Source organism: Mus caroli, chromosome 8 (genome assembly GCF_900094665.2).
Source record: "Mus caroli chromosome 8, CAROLI_EIJ_v1.1, whole genome shotgun sequence".
Taxonomy (NCBI): domain Eukaryota; kingdom Metazoa; phylum Chordata; class Mammalia; order Rodentia; family Muridae; genus Mus; species Mus caroli.
The window spans coordinates 85,573,428-85,593,773 of record NC_034577.1 but is presented as its reverse complement, the minus strand read 5'-3'; the positions used below and the strand labels follow the sequence as shown (position 1 = coordinate 85,593,773).

The following is a 20,346-nucleotide window of genomic DNA, read 5'->3' as shown; positions in this document are numbered from 1 at the left end:
TTCTCAGACTCTTCCAAGAAATAAGCTCAAGTGTGACCTGCAGAAGAAATATTTGTTGTGAATACCACAGAACAATAGCCTCACAGGTAGACAGCACTCAACTCCAGGCCTGATATACATATATAGGAAAGATGAGTGGCAGCTGCAGGCACTGTGCTGACCTGGGCTGTCAAAGTGCATATTGATCTTAAAGTCATGTTCCCTCCTTAACCACCGCCATTTGTCTGTCTGTCTATCTACCTATCTATCTATCTATCTATCTATCTATCTATCTATCTATCTATCTATCTATCTATCTATCAAGACAGGGCCTAAGTCACCCCAGCTGGCCTTGAACTCACTGTATAGTTAAGTATTATCTTGAACTCCTGATCTTCTAGCATTGTAGGTGTGCACCATTCATATCTGGCCTTCTGTGTTTTCTTCTTGATGATCTTCATGCTTTTTCTCTTAAAAAAAAAAAAACACAACAAAACCCCAAACCAAACCAACAACAAAACAAACAAACAAAGAAACAAACAAACAAAAACAAGGCACTGTCTCTCTACTTAGGTCTGGAGGCCTGGCTGTCCTAGAATTCCACTATGGAGACCAGGTTTACCTAGAATGTTCTGAGATCTGCCTACCTCTGCCTGGAGAACTGAATCAAAGGCGTGTGCCATCATACTTGGTCCCCTTGTTTATTTTTACATTTGGGATGTGTAACTTTTTAGGAAGTGTCAGAGACTCTCCTATAAGAAGAGGCCACCAGGAGTGGGGACAAAGGCACTGACATCCACTCTTGTTGTCTGGGACTACTAGAGCTTGCTGGTTCTGATGGGTTTCTGAGGTGGAGGGTGGGCATACCTAATAGTGTGAGTGGTGATCCTTACCAGGTCTGCAGTGTGTCTGGGGCCAGTGAACTAGGAAGGATCTGGGGCTGACATTATTTCCTCCATCTGGAAAACTAGAGGTAATGATGTTACTTACCTCATAGGACTGAGGGTAGATAAGAAGGTTAAATAAGCACGGATGTCAGTAGTCTGGCACATGGTGACTGAGGAGTAAATTCTAGCTGTTATACTTTGTTTGTTTGTTTGTTTGTTTTTTGTTTTTTTGAGACAGGGTTTCTCTGTGTAGCCCTGGCTGTCCTGGAACTCACTCTGTAGACCAGGCTGGCCTCAAACTCAGAAATCTGCCTGCTTCTGCCTCCCAAGTGCTGGGATTAAAGGCGAGCACCACCACTGCCCAGCACTAGCTGTTATTCTTATAGGTGGTTCTTCACTGTCCACTGGCCAGAAGGTAACCATTTTTCTATGACAAGCTAGTGATATTAAACATACATGTTTCATGTCTTTTCTGATGTGTGTGTGTGTCTCTGTATGTGTGTGTGTGTGTGTGTGTGTGTGTGTGTGTGTGTGTGTGTATGAAATGAGCTAAGAGGAGATCAACAATGTCAGGCTTACCTTGTGGCTCATAGAAGCCACAGAGCCACAGAGACTTCTAGAAGAGGAGACTGGGGGCTGGGACACCAATGAGGGCTTCTCCTGAAGCGAAGATATGATAGCCCACAGCGATTGGTCCAGGGCAACCTGCTCTAGTCCAGTGGCCTCCTGGCCTCTTTCCATCCACAAGTTGTGGAGAGATCCCCTTGGCCACCCATCTCGAAGAGTTTGGGGACACCTACAGCTCTGCTTCTTTACACACAGGCTGTGTGGAGATGGGAGTGGGAAGAGGTGTGAACTATTCCCAGATAGCTTCCTTCTTTATAGTATGTTAAGGGGAGATAGAGGCAAGAAAATTGCCACGAGTTCAAGGCCAGCTGGACTATACAGTAAGATCCTATCTCAAAGACCAAAGCAAAAAAAGTCTTTGTCCAGCGGGCCTTCTTTGGAATGCACTCTGTGAGTTTCAGCATCTCTCTCTAGCCTCCAACAGGCCTTGAGAATTAAGCTTTGCTACTGTCAGATGCATCCTGCCTTGCTGGAGCTCTCACCCTGCCTCCTCTTGGCCTGAATGCCAAGGCTGTTTTTTATATACACACCCCCTCTGGTGGAGATGCTTTGAAAACTCAAGGAGAGGACCAGGAGCAGGAGCTGTCTCCTATTCTTTCCCTTTGGTCAAGAGCTAATATTTTGGTCCTAGTCTAGCTAAGTAGAATGTGACTAGATAGACTAGCTTTCCTAACCCAGTGCTGAATAGTGGTACACCACAATCTACTAGAAGGAGAAAAGAAAAAAAGATGCTGCCTTCCTCACCATGGACATTCTGACCAGCCCCAGATAGCTCAGGCTCTTAGATATTAGTAACTCCAGACATTGGCTTAAGCACTATTTTAGTTTGCTTTCTTTGCTGTGATAAAGACTATGACCAAAAAGTCTTGGGGAGGGAAGGGTCTATTTGGTTTATATGGATTCCAGGATGGTAGTCCATTGAGGAGGAACTCAAGGCAGGAACCTGGAGGCAGGCAGTGATGCAGAGGCCATGGAAGAATGCTGCTTACTGTCTTGCTCTCATGGCTTACTTGGCTTGCTTTCATATGCCGTTTAGGATCACCTGCCTGTGCTCTGATCATAGTGCACCACTGAGGGAAGTCAGGGGCAAACGCTCAAGCAGCAGCAGAGACAGAACCATAGAGGAGTGCTGCTTACTGGCTCGCTCTCTACAGCTTTTTAAAATATAACCCTGGACCACCTACCCAGGGGTGGCACCACCCACAGTAGGCTGAGTCTTCACACATCAATCATAATCAAGAAAACGCCCTGATAGGCTTTCCTACTGGCCAATTTGGTGGAGATGATTTCTCAACTGAGGTTCTGTCTTTCCAGATGAGTCTAGCTTTCGTTAAGTTGACAAAACAAACAAACAAAACTAAGCAGAACATGTTCTATTAGTTCATCTGAATCTTGTGACATCCAGTACACATGACATTGTTACCCATCTTCTTTTTTAGATGACAACACTGGTACGCAGTAAAGTTCACAGCTGGAGTCTACATGTGTGGCCCTTAGGCACTCAAAGGCTCTGGAGCCTGTCTGCCAGGGTTTGCTGTAATGGTTCTAAGCTGTGTCGCTTTTGGCTTACATCACAAAACCTCCAAGACTTGATTTCTTCCTGTGCAGCCAGAGGTGATACCAGTGCCTCCTTCAAGAGAGGCCGTGAGAGTCAGTGACTTAATAGTGTGTGCCAGCACTTGGCAAAACAGAGAAGGGCCAATAAGGCTGAGGATCAGAGCCAGCCTTGGTGGCACAGGCCTTTAATCCGAGCACTTGGGATGCAGAGGCAGGCAGGTATCTGTGAGTTTGAGGCCAGCACGATCTACGTAATGAGTTTCAGTACAGTTAGACCTACATAGTGACATTCTGTTTTTAAAAAGACAAAACAAAAGAGAGTATTAGGGCAAGATAACAGGCTCAATTCTCAGCTAGGGCTGATGGAGGAATATAAGGTGTGAAGCTGTCGAGGTTCATGGGCTGATATGCTATCTAGTGTTGCCTCCCTCACAACTTAATATCACCCTGTTTACTGTGAGGTCCTAGGACCTCAAGTCCAGGGCTGTCACTGGCCTGGGATGACAATTATCTCCTTGGAAGAGCCACTGACTCTTGAAGGAGTAACAAGAGGCCGAGAAGACTTGAGGATTGCTAGCAGGAGAGGCCACTTTCTCTGGAGGAAAGCTTCCAAGTTTACTACCTGGCTTAGTGCTTGGCAGGGAAAGTGGTATCCTGCCTATCTTCCTGGCTGATCATTGCTCATCTCAAGGAAGACTGTTCCAGAAACTCAGATACCCTCAACATGGCAAAGGGCATGACTGCTGGAGATCCAATGAAGCCACAAAGTGTGTGAGTGACAATGACCAAGGTGATTCGGATTCTCTGGTGATATTCATCTTGAGTGGCAGAAATGGGCTATGGATGAGAGGAAAGAAATTCCAGGCAGAGGTATGCTATGGGCAAAGATGCTTGAAAAAGCAAAAGATGGGATGAGGTTTGAGGCAAGAGACAAAAATTGAGGCTCAGACATTAGTGGTTCAGCTTTGAAGATCTCCTATAATCAGTCAGAGAGCCCAGACTGTGGTTGGAAATTGGGAACCAATTGAAGATGTATAAAGAGACATGGTGACAATGGAAAGATTTTTGTCATCTGTGAAACATGATAACAGGACCTACATCACTGGGATATAGTGGGATTAAGTCAAATGATCCATACAAAGTCCTTAGGATGACTCTCAGATAATGTTCAATAAATTGTTAGTGCATTTGCCGAGGATTTTAATGTCTTGTTAGGAAGAGCAATTGCAAAGTCACAGACCACCAGGGTGGTGCACAGATGAAGTTTAGCTTGGCTGAGTGGATGGAATCCAAGCCCTATCTTGCATGGGAATTTAGTAGGCATGGGCCTGTTGGAACAATAAGGAGGAAATCTCAAGCTTGGAGTAGCCCACAAATGCATCGTGGCCTGGCTGACATCTCCCAGTCTCACACAGTGGGTTCCAGTCCTATCCTTATCCTTGCCCACCATGGCCTTTTGTGTGTCCTGTCCCCTCTACCTGGAGTGACCTTCTGTTATTCTTCTTGGAGCTGTCACTTTTCCATTATAAGCTTTCAATCCTAGTGCCACTTGTTCTGAGGGGCGTTTCTCAAGTCCCAGCACATCAATCAGTCTTATGGTCAGATCAAATGACCTTATTTGTCTTCATGTTTAATGCCTGCTATTCCCCAAATCCCATAGGATATACGATTCATAGTGGACAGGTTATGCCTTCCTTGCTTGCCACTATATCCCTGTCTGGAACAAGCAGATCTTCAATAAATGTTTGCTAAAGATCCGTTCTTTTCAAATTGTTCCTGGCAGAACTGACCTATCAAACTCATGTCAGAAATTAACATGGATCAGTGACTTCAGTGACCCGGGGGCTTTGTGGAAGTACATCCCTTGAGCTAGAGAGAAAGGATTACATAGAATGAAGTAAGTTCTGATTCAAAAGAACAGATTCCGGGCACTTTCCATTAGCTGGCTAGTAAGGAAGATGCTCCTGGTCTTTGGGAGTCTGCAGGTGATCTATAGGGAGTAGGGATGGTATGGGACAGTTCTGGCGGAACTCAAAAGCATGGGCTATTAGTCTGAGAGGGCCAAGGCTTGGGTCTTGAATCCCATCAAGCTACTCAGAATGAATCTTTTGACATTATCCCCAACGGAGATTGCAATTAGCCACAGTCATATCAATAGACTTGGAAAAAAAATGATGCCCATTTGTATAACGATACAAAATGCAGACATTGAGAGGAGTGTAGGCTCATCTCCCATCACTCACTGCAGTGCTTCCCAGCTTCACTGCAGTGCTTCTTTTGCTCCTTGCAGCTGTCAATCTGTCATCTGGGCTGACATCCTTCTGATTCCCCCTCCCCTGTGCCTGCTCCCCAGTCTCCTGTGGCGGTGGCTGCTCATCTCATTTGTCACTGGTGAATAGCTATTCCAGAAGGCACTTCCACATTCTGGAACCTTCTCCCTGGTAGCTGGCTTCTTTACTTACTTTAATTCTTTGCTTGAATGTCATTTTCTCGGGAACGTATTTTCCCTACCACCTCAGTAAATATGGTTTCCTCTCATCCTCTGTCAACTCTTCTCCCGACCTTCCCTAAGGTGCTTACTCTAATAGCTGTGCATTTATTGTTCTCTCTGACTTCTGTTTGCCAGTTCTAGGAGAGAAGATATTTGTCTGTTATTGCAATCTATTCTCTGGAAGATTGTCAGGCACATAGTAGGCTCTCAAACATATGTGCAGAATGAATGGTTGGTTGCAACTTTTTAATTTTGCATGTTTGTATCTAAAAATTATATCCCTGAAGTTCACAAGCAGTTCCCCACTCTCAAACATTTATGGCTTAAAACAAGATTGTTCCCACACATATCTGTAGCCAGAAGTCTGAAGTGACGGTATTAATAGGAGACTGTCTCCTCTGAACATTCTAGGGAAGAATTCTGAGCTTCGGGAGCCTTCAGGCACTCTTCAGTTTAGAGTAGCATCTTCAATTGGTGCCTATGGCTTTTTCTGTCTTCTCTCCCTCTTAAAAGGATACATATCATTAGAATTCGGGGCCACTCTAATCCAGGATGACCTCATTTCAAGCTCTTTAACTTACATCTGTAAAGACTGTTCTCCAAATAAGGTTACCTGCTGCCACCAGCAGTGAGGTGTGTGCCAGAGATACAGCTCCACTCTGCCACCTGCAGCAGCCCAAGCACTGGGCACTCCTTTCTGAGACCTCCATCCAAGTGGCAACAGGATTCTTGGTTTCACTGCAGCAAAGAATTCCAGGACCAGACAGTTTGAAGCAGTTGAAGTTTCCTGAGATTTTGGTCACCAAGATGGCTCAGCAGGTTAAAAACAACATGGCTGATGACATGAGTTTGGTCCCTAGAACAAATGGTATTGTTTTACACACACACACACACACACACACACACACACACACACACACCATATACCATACATAATTAATGTAATATAATATAATATAAGCATAGCAGGGAGGGGGTTTGGGAAGGAGTTTAAAAGAGAGAATAGGTGCTCAGGGATAGAATAATACATAGCCAAGAGCTTGGATGTGAGGTTCAAGAGGGAAAGACTCAGTATCTTACCAGCTACATAGACTGCTTAGTAGCTCTAGTTATATCTCAATGGGCTGTTAGGAATCCCACCCCACCCCCATCTTCTTTCTCTCTTTTGTTTTACTTTGAAAATTAGCTTACAAAGTAGTAGGTCTTTATGACATTTTCATGCATACTATGGGTGGCTGATCCTTCTCACCTGCTAGTTTCTTTCTTCTACTCCCGTCCCCCACATTTACTCTTATTTCTTTCCCCTCTTTTTGATGAATGCGTTTATAAGGTGACTTCACTGGTGCTTTGAGTAGAGTTTGCAATTTGCTAAGATGAACCCACGTGTCACAAGGATGTAAAGGGTTAAGTCACATCATTTATTTAAGTAGGGTTTCTTGTGAGGTCCCTAGCAAATTCCAGATTTACAGCTGGCAAAGGAGAAAGGCCATGCCCGTTTAGTACGTAAGCAGGATTCAGTGCTTTTTCAACATTCTTAGTTGAAAGTCTCTTCATATAAAGGGCATGTTGTCTCTAGCTAAGCAACTTTCGTAGCAAATGCTAATTGTCCTGAAAATCTTGACTCAGCTGGTGGAGCGCCTTAACTGGACTTGGGAGAGAAGTACTCTTTCCCTTCCCATGCCCCTCAACTTTGCGTCGTTTTCTACTGCTCTATATTTACCGCCTAAACTATTTAAATAAACTATACTCTTTACTTTTATCTTGAGGGGATTGTTATTTTTGGGTTACTATTGTCGTTTGCCTGGGCATAACAGCTAAGCAAGGGATACACTAAGCACTTTAACGTTAGTTTTGTTTTGTTATTTTAATCGTGTGTGTGCATGTCCTTGGAGCTGGTTTTCTGCTTCCAACTCGGGTCATCAGAGTTGGGGCTTCACCCACTCAACTATCGGCCCGGTAAAGCCTTAGTTCTTGAACGAATGAGTGGGTGACATAGTGTGTGGTGTGCACGGGGTGCAGCTTGGCTGACACGCTACAGAGAATCCTGGGGAGGTACTGGCTCAGAGCCCAAGGTAGGTCTGCATCTTACACTAATTTACAGCCTCAGTCCGAGGATGGACAAAGAACGCAGGCGCAGTCGCAGGAGCTAGTTGGGACTTGCGTAGCTCTGCCGCTGGGCGGGTCCGCGCAGGCGTAGAGAGAGTTGGCGACACTGATCGCGCTCCAGTCCGCGCTTCCGGCGCCGGGCCTGTGGCGTTCCGCAGTCCTGCATGTATTTACCTCCTAATCCTCATCCGCTGCTAGGCAACCGCCGGCCAAGCTGCCTGCCTTGCGCCTGCGTCGGGCAATTGTCTTCCGCCCCTAGCTGGCGCCATCATGCTGCTACCTGTGTTCACCCTGAAACTGCGCCACAAAATCAGCCCCCGCATGGTGGCCATAGGGCGCTACGACGGGACTCACCCGTGCTTGGCGGCAGCCACCCAAGCGGGCAAGGTAACCGCTCCCACCCGGACTCCTGCCTCCTCCAGATCCCGCCCCTCACGCTGCCCCGCCCCCTGCCCGCATTGCCTGGCAACCGGTCGCCACTGTCCTTGGCTCCAGTCCTATCAAAGTGGGATTTCAAAGAACAGCTTTGTAGCAGTGACGTTTTTTATCACCAGGTTCTCAGTGTTGGACAGTATTGAGGACAGATCAGGAGCCTAGGGAAAAGAAGTCTCAAGAAGAAGGAGAGCTTGTCCAGGAGTAGCAGCGATTGCTGACTCCAGATTCATGCCCAGGGCCTCTGCTTGCCTCCTGGATTCTCTTCCACATTTGCCTCTTTACAGTGGAGGAAGCGGGTGGGGTGGGGACAACAGCCCAATGTTAAATTCAGATTGTAGTTTTGGTTCTTGGTCAAGTACATTCAGATCTTATCCCCATAACCTAAGTGTTCATTAAATGGTTAATTATGAGCCACATACTGGGAAAAGGATGTCAGGGTCACAGATTAAAAAAAAAAAAATCATTCAGATTGAGACCCAGTTTGGAAACAAAAGAAGTTGTGAAAGTGAGATTGAATTCTTGTTGTTAGACTCAGCAGGGATGCCAGGTACACAATTGCATTTGTGTAAGGAATTTTCAAGACACTTCCATGTGTGTTGTATGTTACCTTATATGCTATTTCTAGGGTTCCATAGCAGGATCATAAGGATTCGTTTAAATGGGTTATGATTTCATAAACTGGTATGGTGAAGTAAAATGCTGAACATTTGTCCTGGTATGTGATGCTACTAGTTAAGAGGCACTAGCAGTCCTGAGGTAGTGCTATGCATTTGTTATTTTATCTGTTCAAGAGATTGGGATCATAAGTTCAAAGCTAGCCTGGGCAACATAGGAAGACCCTGTCTCAAAATTAAAATTTTAGAAGAAGGGAGTTCTTTGTCCAATTGTTGCTTGGATAAAGGCACCTACTGCTAAGTTTGATGACCTGAGTTCTGTCCGAGGGACACACAACGTGGAGAGAGATCTGACTCTTGTAAGTTGTTGTCATCTGACCTTCACATGTGCTATAGAGCCTGAACATACACACATATACACACACACACACACAAATATTCAAATAGTAATATTAAAAAGGCTGATGATGTAACTCAGTGGTAGAATGCTTGCCTAACATACTCATCAGCCTGGGTAGGTTCAGCCTCCTGAGCTGCCCCTATCCCAGGCACTGACAAACATCCAAAAGAAGTTCACATCCACATATGCATATGTGCATATACATGTTCACAGAATGGAGTACTGCAATATAAGAGGCTAACGATATCCCACTGGTGTTACCTTAGCCCCTAATTTGAGGTGCAATCATGTGCTGGACACTTTTCTTAACTCTGCAGATACTGCGGTAAATGAAATTTTACCTCTAGAGCTTACATTTGAGAGAGTACCAGATAGTAAGTAGAGTATATATGTGATATGTACTTGATATATCATGTCAGAATATGTAATAGGATATGAACTGTATATGGTATAACACACTGATACATATATTTAAATTAGGCACATACGATGTATGTTCTTTTGTTTTGTTTTCGAGACAGGGTTTCTCCGTATAACCCTGGTTGTTCTGGAACTCACTCTGTAGTCCAGGCTGGCCTCGAACTCAGAAATCTACCTGCCTCTGACTCCCGAGTGCTGGGATTAAAGGTGTGTGCCACCACCGCCTGGCACTATGTATGCTCTTAAGAGAAAAGAATGGGCATGGTGGCGCACGCCTTTAATCTCAGCACTCAGGAGGCAGAGGCAGGCAGATTTCTGAGTTTAAGGCCAGCCTTGTCTACAGAGTGAGTTCCAGGACAGCCAGGGCTATACAGAGGAACCCTGTCTCGAAAAACCAAGAGAGAGAGAGAGNAGAGAGAGAGAGAGAGAGAGAGAGAGAGAGAGAGAGAGAGAGAAGAATAGTATTCAGATTGGCTGGTTGAAAAGGTGATCAGAAAGGTCTCTGGTAGCATTTGTTCAGAGGTTCAAAAGAAATGAAAAACAAGCCTGTAGATATGTGGGCTTACTGTAGAAGGATCAGGAAGTGCATAGGTCTTGCTGTGATCCAGAACACAGACTGTAGGGCCAGAGTTAAAGGCTGAGGCCACAAGGCGGCCAGGAGCCTTGTTAGCTCTGTTGTTCTTGTTGTTTGTCTTGCTTTTGGTCTGTATAGCAGAGAGAATGATCTGTGATAGTGAATGTTCAGATTGAAACACGTAGCAAGTGGATAGCAGATAAGGTAGGAGCAGCAGAGAGGCAGCCAAGCATCATGGAACCAGGAAGCCACAGCATCCAGCAGCTCTGACTGGAGCCACCCGAGGAAGAGAGCAGAGGCACCACTACCAAGTGACGTTTTCGAGCTGGTGTAAAAGCATTATGCCTGGTGTGAAAGCAACTGTGTTTGCCTGATGTAATTGTCCTCTCCAAGGGCTACTGCCTCCATTTGCTAGCCCAGATCTAGTCCTGGAAGCTTCTAGCCTCTGTACAATCTTATCTAGACCTAGAATGGTTCAGCCTCTGAGACTTACTGATGGATAAACTCACCCCTTTCTAGTTCTTTCTGAATTCTTGTTGGCTGGGTCAACTCAAATGTTCTTGCTCAAACTTTCTCAAAGCTGACTGATTCAATCTGGCTTCTCTCTCTGCCGGCTTCTCTTGAATTATTTTGCTTTGCCTTATACAAACTTTGGCAGTGCGTTCTACTCTTTTGGCTCCTTCTCCTTCTCTGGCTGGTTCTTCTCTGCACGTTGTCTCTGTATCACTGTCCCAATAAAACTGAGTCTTCTTTCTCTGCACTGCTCGTAGGTAGCTTCCCTTTCCTCTCTGTTCTCTGGGTATATCCTATTATGTCAAGTCTTTCTCTGATTTGTCACTTTCTCTGCCTCTCAATCACTCTCAAACATGGCTACTTCCTTCTATAAAATACCTTTACCTTCATTGTTTGGGATTAAAGGTATATGCTATGGGCCGAGCCACACCACAACTAGAAGTAGTTTTCATTGTTGTTGTTGTTTTTGTTGTTGTTTTCCCAGTAAATAACACAACCTCAGGGTTCACAGTGTGATCAAATATCCTGCAGCAGACTGGGGAAGCCCTACTGGATCAGTCATACTGATCTTATCTGGGCAGACAAGAATCAAAAAACCAAGAAAAAAGCCTGGTTCACTGGTAAAGTGGTTCAGCAGGTAGAGCTTTGATCCCCAGAACTCACATCTCAGAATGAGAGAATGAAATCCACAGATTGTCCTTTGATCTCCATACACATGCCATGGCTCATGCACACATAAAGCTTTACAAATTGGGAACATTTTATCATCCATATAAAATGTAAACAGAGTCTTTAAAAGCACACGTTCCAGCTGGGAGTGGTGGCTTGTGCCAGTATGCTTAGAGAGGCAGAGACAGGAGGATTATCAAAAGGTGGGGGCCAATACCAAAACTAACGTACCAAACCAAAAACACAGGACAAACAAGCAAACAAACAAACAAAATCCCCCCCAAACACATTGCAGCCATGTCTGACAACGCAGGCCGGGGTTCTTAGCTACTCAGTAAGCAGAGGCGGGGCTGGGAGTTGGCTTGGCTTGGGCTGTAGAGCAAGACCCTGTCTCAAAAATGAAAAAGGTCTAGGGATGTAGCTCACTGGTAGGGTGCTTGCCTTGCATAGTCAAGGCCCCAGGTTCAATCCTCAGTACTGCAAATAGGATAAATGGGATTCGCAAGTGAAGTTAGAGCCTGCCCTGCTCACTGCTACTGCATGTGTAGAGGCAGACTTTCATCATTACATCCAGCCTGGGCCTCTGCCTGACAAAGATATTTTATTTATTGAAAAAAATTTCATAGTATATGTCTTAGTTAGGGTTTTACTGCTGTGAACAGACACCATGACCAAGGCAAGTCATAAAAAACAACATTTAATTGGGGCTGGCTTACAGGTTCAGAGGTTCAGTCCATTATCATCAAGGTGGGAGCATGGCAGTATCCAGGCAGGCATGGCACAGGAGGAGCTGAGAGTTCTATGTCTTCATCCAAAGGCTGCTAGTGGAAGACTGACATCCAGGCAACTAGGGTGAGGATCTTATACCCACACCTACAGTGACACACCCATTCCAACCAGGTCACACCTATTCCATCAAGGCCACACCTTCAGATGGTGCCACTCCCTAGTCCAAGGATATACAAACCATCACATTCCACTCCCTGGTCCCCATAGACTTGTTCAAAAACATGAGTCTATGGGGGCCATACTTAAACATAGCATAATGCAAAATGCATTTAGTGCAACTTTCAAAGTCCTCATAGTCTATAGCAGTTGCAACAATGTTAAAAGTCCAAAGTTCAAGGTCTCTTCTGAGATTCATTCAACTTAATTAACTGTAATCCCCAAAGCAAGGCAGGAAACCAGCTGGGCAAACTCCAAACTCTGCATCTCCATGGCTGATGTCAAAGCGGTCTTCAGATCTCCACTCCTTTTTCATCTTTTTTGACTGCAACAAACTGCTTTCTTCTGGGCTGGTTCCACTCCCTGTTAGCAGCTTTCTCAGCATGTATCCCATGGTTCTGGCATCTTTAACATCTTTGAGTCTCCAAGGCAATTTCAATGTTACAGCTTCTTCTTTCAGTGTCTGGGATTCCACTTGATCTTTTGGACTCCTCCTAAGGGCTGGCATCACTTCTCCATCTCTGTCCTCTGTAGCACTCTATGCTCAGGTTGATCCACTCCATTATGGCTGCTGTTCTTGGTGATCATCCCATGGTACTGACATCTCCAATACACTGGGGTGTTCCACTCCAACTAGGCTTCACCAATAGCCTCTCATAGGCTCTCTTCAGGGTGCCAAGCCTCAAATCCTTTGCATGACGCCTTCAATCCTGGGCCATCAACTATAGCTGAGGCTTCACCTTCTCCAATGGGCTTCCCTGGCCTTTCACAGTGCTAAGCCTCAGCTTCTCTCCATGATCCCTTCATTCNTTCACAAGCAGTACCACCTGAGTGACTCGTACACATTATCAAGTCCAGCAGCAGCATGAGGTACAACCGTGGGTATCTCTGGAACACAGCTTCTTTGTGCTCCCAGAAAACAATTTCCAGAAGATTTCACCTCAACGATGCTGGTCTCTTCTTAATCACCACTAATTCCTTAGCCCCAGCTAACCAGCATCAATTTTCCCAGTAGTTCCTTCCATTCTTAACTCTAGAGCCAGAGGCACATGGCTGAAGCTGCCGAGTTCTGCTGCTTACAGGAACTAGAACATGATCCCCTTGTATTATTACATTATCACTAGCTTTATGTTTTCTAAATCCTTCACTGCCTAAGCTTGGCTATCCTGGTTCTTGCTCTGTAGATTGACCTTGAATGTAGAGATCAGCATGCTTGTCTCATGGGATTAAAGGTGTGTACCACCATGCCTGGATCTAATTTAGCTGGGTAGGATCTTGCCCCAAGGTCCCACTCCCTTAATCTTTATCTCCTAGAACACAAGATTTTGCTCCATTTCACTTCCTGGTACTCCTTTAATACTCAAACCATATATTTTATATTTTTCCTTTCTAAGCTTGCTATGCTTGTTCAAACTTCTCTTCATAAGACTTAACCAGAGAACAAAGTCTCTGCTGGGCTTTTTTGAAACTTCTTTTGTCAATGCAATTAATCCAAGTCTCTTCACCTTAGCCTCAGGCAAACTTTTCAGACAAGGGCAAAAAGTAGCCACATTCTTCACCAAAATACCACAAAACCAGTCTTTATGCCACATTCTGAAATTCTTCTCCTTTGAAATCTCTTGGGCCAGGTCAACACAGTTCAAATTACTCCCAGCAACAAAGTCTTCCATATTCCTACTAGGATGACCCATTAAGTCCCATTTAAAGCATTCCACTGCTTTCCAAATCCAAAGTCCCAAAATCCACATTCTTTCAAATAAAAGCATGGTCAGGCCTATCACAGCAATACCCCACTTCTGGTACCAACTTCTGTCTTAGTTAGGGTTTTACTGCTGTGAACAGACACCATGACCAAGGCAAGTCATAAAAAACAACATTTAATTGGGGCTGGCTTACAGGTTCAGAGGTTCAGTCCATTATCATCAAGGTGGGAGCATGGCAGTATCCAGGCAGGCATGGCNCAGGAGGAGCTGAGAGTTCTATGTCTTCATCCAAAGGCTGCTAGTGGAAGACTGACATCCAGGCAACTAGGGTGAGGATCTTATACCCACACCTACAGTGACACACCCATTCCAACCAGGTCACACCTATTCCATCAAGGCCACACCTTCAGATGGTGCCACTCCCTAGTCCAAGGATATACAAACCATCACAGTATATTTCTGATCATGTTTTTCTTCTCCCCCAACTTCTCACAGATCCTCCCTACCTCCCCATCCAACCAAAAAACAAACAAAAGCCCAAGCATGGCCCCCAAATAAACAAGGGGGAAAGCCTAGAGAAAGCAGTATGAGAGAAAAAAAAATCAACAAAATATCTTGGTCAAAAAAATATTATTTTGTATTGGCATCTACTCCTGGACATGGGTTCTGCTCTGGGGTGTGGTAAGTATACCCAGTGAGACTCTATTGGAAAAAAAACTAACTTATTTACTTATTTATGTTTTTTGCAAGTGGGCATCCGTTGCAGATAGCTTCTTGGTTAGGGGTGGGAGCCCATGCCTACTTACCACTCTCAGCATTGAGACCCCCATCTGGTATGAATTTGTGCATGCTGCCCCAGTCTGTGAATTCATACACGCCAGCCCTGTTGTGTCTGAAGAAGTCACAATAGTACTTGATTTCCCCTTAGGCCCATGACCTATCCAGTCTCAGGCATTTGGCCACTTGAGCAGTGTCAGACGTGGGCCCCATTCCATGGAATGTTGTTGTTGTTTTTTTAATTTGTAATTATATTTATATACAGAAACTTAGTGTACTTTTAAGCCAGTTTAGTGGCAAGATCTTTAGCCTTTACCTTTTCCAGTTTGGCATTGTGAGTCACAGGCTTAGGACCCAGGACATTGCCTCCCCAGTGGTGACGGATTTTGTCATATCTGTCATTATAATTGGTCCTAATAGCTTCCACCAGCTTAGCCAGAGCACCCTTGTCTTCCGAGTTAACCTGTGTGAAGACAACAGTAGTGCAGGTCTTCTTGTGGACCAGGTGCCCCAGCCTGGCCTTCCCCTTGATGATGCAGTAGGGCACCCCCATCATTCGACACCTGGCAGGCAGGAAAAGCACCAGCTCAATGGGGTCTACATCATGGGCAATCACCACCAGCTGAGCCTTCTTGTTCTTCACCAAGGTGGTGACTGTATGACTCCTGCTCGGAGGAGAGGTGGTCTCTTTGTTGGGACGTCCCCTTTGCCAGCAGCTTTCTTCTCAGCACAGGCCAGTAGCCTTTGCTTCTTCTCTTGCTTTGTCTCTGGCCTGTGTTTGTGGGCAAGCTTAAGCAGCTGAGTAGCTGTCTGCCTGTTCAGAGCCTGGGTGAACTGGTTAATGGCAGGAGGTACTTTGAGCCACTCAAAGAGGATGGCTCTTTGCTGCTGCAGCCTGATGTAGCTGGGCCATTTGATGAAGCCTGTTAGATCTCTTTTGGGCTGGATTTCCTCCCCAATGCCAAAGTTGTTGGGCCTTTTCTCAAACAAAGGCCTGACCACCTTTTTGACTTCCTGTTTCTTGATGATGGCAGGGGCCCCAGGGCCACCTTCTTCCCCTCTTCCCCTTGGCCTTCTTTCCTTTGGGCATCTTGCTCAGCTGGAGGAGAGAGAAAGAAGAGGGAATTGTGGGTGATGAGTCCCGTGGAATGGATCTTAAATTCAGTCAGAGGTGGGTTACTCCCTCAGCGTTTGCCTCTCTATTGCACTGGCCTATGTTGCAGGCAGGTCATCTTTGTCGATCTCCGGTTTTGTGGGTAGGTTGATGGCTACCTTCTCTGGTATTGTGCAGAGGACTTTCTATCGTCATGAATGCTAGTCAGTAGGGGTGCAGCTTCTCGTTAGGCACCAGCTCAGCTCAGAGTCAAGTTGGACAACATAAGTAAGCATTGTGTTCAGTAGCAGAAGTCCCTTTGCTATATTTTTACTTTATGCATAGCAGTACAGTTTACATATGAAATAGCACTGTAATAGAATGGTCTGATATAGCTCTAACTAGAAGTAAAAAAGGAAAAATTTCAGGTTACAATGACAAAAAACCCAACCAAAACCAGACCTTTTCTAGCTGGGTCATTGTAAGAAGTGTATTCAGTGACTAGTCACATCCAGTTCCTGCTGCACTGAGGGCATAGAACTCAGGCAAGTCCCATCGTGGCCTCAAAGGATTAACATGGTGGATTCTTGGATTCTTCTCAATGTAAAAAAAATGGTTCTTGCTAATTCAGTATATAGAAAGTTGAGATTCTTCTCTCTCTCTCTCCTTTTCTCTCTCTCTCTGTCTCTCTCTCTCTCTCTCTCTCACACACACACACACACACACTTTAATGGAATTGAAACTAGGAGAAATATGCATATTCTGTTTCACGACTGTGTCTTTTTACCTGTATTCTGCTCCCTTTTAAAAAAAGATTTATTTATTTAATGTATGTGAGTACATTGTTGCTGTCTTCAGACACACCAGAAGAGGGTATCAGATCCCTTTACAGATGGTTGTGAGCCACCATGTGGTTGCTGGGAATTGAACTCTGGACCTTTGGAAGAGCAGTCAGTGCTCTTAAACACTGAGCCATCTCTCCAGTCCTATTCTGCCCTTTCTTATAGCCTAATATTATTCTCTTTTGATCTTCTTTCTAAATTTTAGACTATACCCACATATACCTGTTTGTATATATACATAATATGATCATACGCTAGGATCCACATATGAGGGAAAACATACAGTCTTTTCTTTCTTTTTTTTTTTTTTTTTTTTTGTTTTTTGAGACAGGGTTTCTCTGTATAGCCCTGGCTGTCCTGGAACTCACTCTGTAGACCAGGCTGGCCTCGAACTCAGAAATCCGCCTGCCTCTGCCTCCCAAGTGCTGGGATTAAAGGCGTGCGTCACCACGCCAGGCTCATACAGTCTTTTCTTAAGTTTGGCTCACCTTGCTTAATATTATTCTTGAAGAAATAGAAAGTGCTTTCTTAAAAGATGAACACTGAATTTTCTCTTGGGGATGTTTTTTTCTCTACTGTAGAGCTGGGGAATCAGTGTCTTTCTTAGCTAGCACAATGCCCTGTTAACCACATCTATTCCTTTGGAAGCAATAGTCTGTTCATAGGCTTCTCTAGGGACTCTTTCCGTATGGGGACGTGGACCTGGAGCAGTCTGACCCTGGCACTCTTTGTTGCTTTTGGCATAAACTTGACTCTTCCATTCCAGACTCGGGGACACATGAGTTACTTCCCCTCCTGTTCTTCTCAGTGTCTAATTTCTAGAAGACTTTAAGAATCCCTTTGTTCAGAGCTATTACAAAATGAAGTGTGATGTGACTCCTGCCATTCATGGTCTGGTCACACCAGGCTACTTGTTTGAGCCCTGTCACTTGCAATCAGGCAGGGCTTACCTCTTCTGAGCATAAGTAAGGCCAATCAAGTTTAGTGTTTATAAGAACTTCTAAAATATCACACAGATGAGAACATTAAACAGAATTCACTTGCTGCACACATTTTCTTCATGTTTTCTGGTTAGTTCTTTTGAACATATTTTAAGATTGATTTATTTAGTACGCAGTGTTTTGTCTGCACGTATGTCTATATGCCAGAAGAGGGCACCAGATCTCATGACAGATGATTATGAGCCACCATGTGGTTGCTCGGAATTGAACTCAGGACTTCTGGAAGAGCAGTCAGTACTCTTTAACTTCTGAGCCATCTCTCCAGCATCCTTGAGTATATTATAAATTAATGAATTTGTGCATGCGACTGTGTGCACGGCGCGGTAGTGTGTGTTTGGAGCTCAGAGGAAGTCAGTTCTCTGTGAGTCAGTTCTCTTCTTCTGCTGCTCAGGTCTTTGGGATCAAATGCAGGCTTCCTGGCAAACTCTTGCTGCTTAGCTCTCTTGCTGGCCCCACCTTTTCTACAATATTATTTGTCTTAAACTAATTTGCATAGGTTATAATTTAAAATTAATACAGTATTTATCCTAAGTGAATGAAATATTTAAAATGAGGACCTAGGGATTTCCAGTTTCGTGTTTCTCATTCCTTCTTCTGTTGTGATTATCATTTAAAGGTTTTAGTTGTTTGTTTTAAGATAATGAAAACACTGGGCATAGTTGTGAACACCTTTAATCCCAGCACTTGGAAGGCAGAGGTAGTCTGATCTGAGTTCGAGGCCAGTCTATTTTGCATGAGTCCCAAGGCAGCCAGGGCTACATAGGGAAATCCTGTCTCAAGATAATAAAAGTTTTCTCACCGAGGGAGCTGGAGCGGTAACTCAGGGGTTAATAGTTTCACTGCTTTTGCAGAAAACTGGAGTTTGGTTTCAGCGCGACATCATCACCTCACAACCACCTGTGACTCTAGCTCTAGGCCACCCATGCCTTCTTTTGGCTGCTGTGGGTGCCCACACACGTGTCTACATAGAGGCGCAGAAGCAGCCACATTAGCAAAAGTAAAATCGTAAGAAGCAGTCTCTCTTCTGGAAAAGCTGTACATCCCCTTTTCCTGCAGCCCCTTAGACGCCACAGACCATTCTAATACTTAAGACCCTCCACCCCACCCCAATCCTCTATCTTGGGGGCAGTGTCACAGCACCTGGGAAGCCATTTACTGATTTAACTCCATTTCCCAGGCGAAACTCAGGGACGTTGAGTGCTGGTTGAAGTCACTCAGATGACTGTGTTAATGATACTCACAGATACTCACAACTGTTGAGTTTCTGACCTTGGGACTAATTTTAGTTCTTGGTCTTACTAGTAGAGACTAAAACAATGTTCAAGAATTTGATTTATATGACACGTTTTAAGCTTGTAAAACACATTAAACTCATAGACCATTTTAAGGGTTGGGAAGGGAATTTATTTGGGGCTGGAGTAGAAGATACTGGGGAAGCGCTTGTTCTGGCTCCTGAGATCATATGCTGTATAGCATCAGCACTGAAGCTCGGATCAGCTTCCTGTGCCTAACACTAGGAACAGGTCCACATGCTCGCTTGCACGGTTCTGGTGAGAGCACGTGTGCCTTCCCCGTAGGCAGCAGTTAGAGCTTGCTCTTCACTTCCACCACAGGGCTAAGAACCACTGGATTTCCATAATCCACAAAGGTTGAAAGTGGACTAACATAGAACTGTGTGTGCCTATCTTTTCTTAGTTTTTTGCTTTAGTTTATTTGTTTGAGACACGGTTTCTCTGTGAGTCCTGACAGTCCTGGAACTCACGTACATGATGGACCAGGCTGGCCTCAAACTCGTAGAGATCTGACTGCTCTGCCTCTCGAGTGCTGGGATCAAAGGTGCGTGCCCCCAGGTCTGCCTTGCATGGATATCTTAAGCTTTAGAGATTAAGGTGATTGCTGGTATTGTTGGTATTTTCTAACCATTTTTTAATTTTTTAAAAATGTGAAAAGTAAGGTGTGAATCTGGCATTTTTGGATGTTTTAGGGAATTAATTGTTTTGTTTTTCAGGTTTTCATTCATAACCCTCACACGCGGAGCCAGCATTTCAGTACCTCCAGAGTGTTCCAGAGCCCTCTGGAGTCTGATGTCTCTCTGCTCAACATTAACCAGACGGTCAGCTGCCTGGGCTCGGGAGTCTTGAACCCTGAGCTTGGCTATGATACTCTTTTAGTGGGGACGCAGACCAGTCTTTTGGCTTACGACATCTACAATAATTCAGATTTGTTCTACAGAGAGGCAAGTACACCCTCCTTTAGCCTTCTCGGCCCATTGCTCAGTAATGCCCACGGTCTTGTTTTTTTGCTTGTTTTTTTTGTCAGTCAAGAAGGTTTTTGTTATTGGTGGTGGCGGTGTTGGGGGTTGAACTAGAGCCTTGGGTGTGCATACAAGTTAAGTGTTCTGTCTCTGAGCTGCTGGGCCAGCCTTGTCGCTGTGTTTGAAGATGTTTGTTGGGGTGTCTTCTTTTTGTTGTTGAAGCAAGCAAGCAGTGGGGAACTCAGCTTCACTTCTGTTTTAGGGCATTTGTAGCCTATTTGTGGGGTTATGGTTGTTAAACATTTGGTGACAGCACGTGTATCTGTGACACCATCTGTCCAGATCTTTTAGGAATCCAGCAAACAGTTCTTCTGTGGTCTTGCATTAAGCCCCAAAGCTTGGTGGAAGTCCTTACTGTAGCCCATGGTCTACAAGCTGCTACAGACTTAGTGCCTGAGC

The 20,346-nt window shown here is 44.8% G+C and overlaps 1 protein-coding gene across 1 annotated transcript in view; it reads left to right on the top strand.

Moving 5' to 3' along the window:
- The first annotated feature begins 7,497 nt into the window (after positions 1-7,497).
- The window catches only part of Bbs2 (Bardet-Biedl syndrome 2), a 36,149-nt gene continuing 23,300 nt past the window's right edge, over positions 7,498-20,346 (top strand). The window contains exons 1-2 of the mRNA XM_021169818.1: positions 7,498-8,034; positions 19,642-19,869. Of these exons, the coding sequence (XP_021025477.1) occupies positions 7,918-8,034; positions 19,642-19,869 (345 nt within the window). The 5' untranslated portion in view covers positions 7,498-7,917. The remainder of the gene's footprint in view (positions 8,035-19,641; positions 19,870-20,346) is intronic.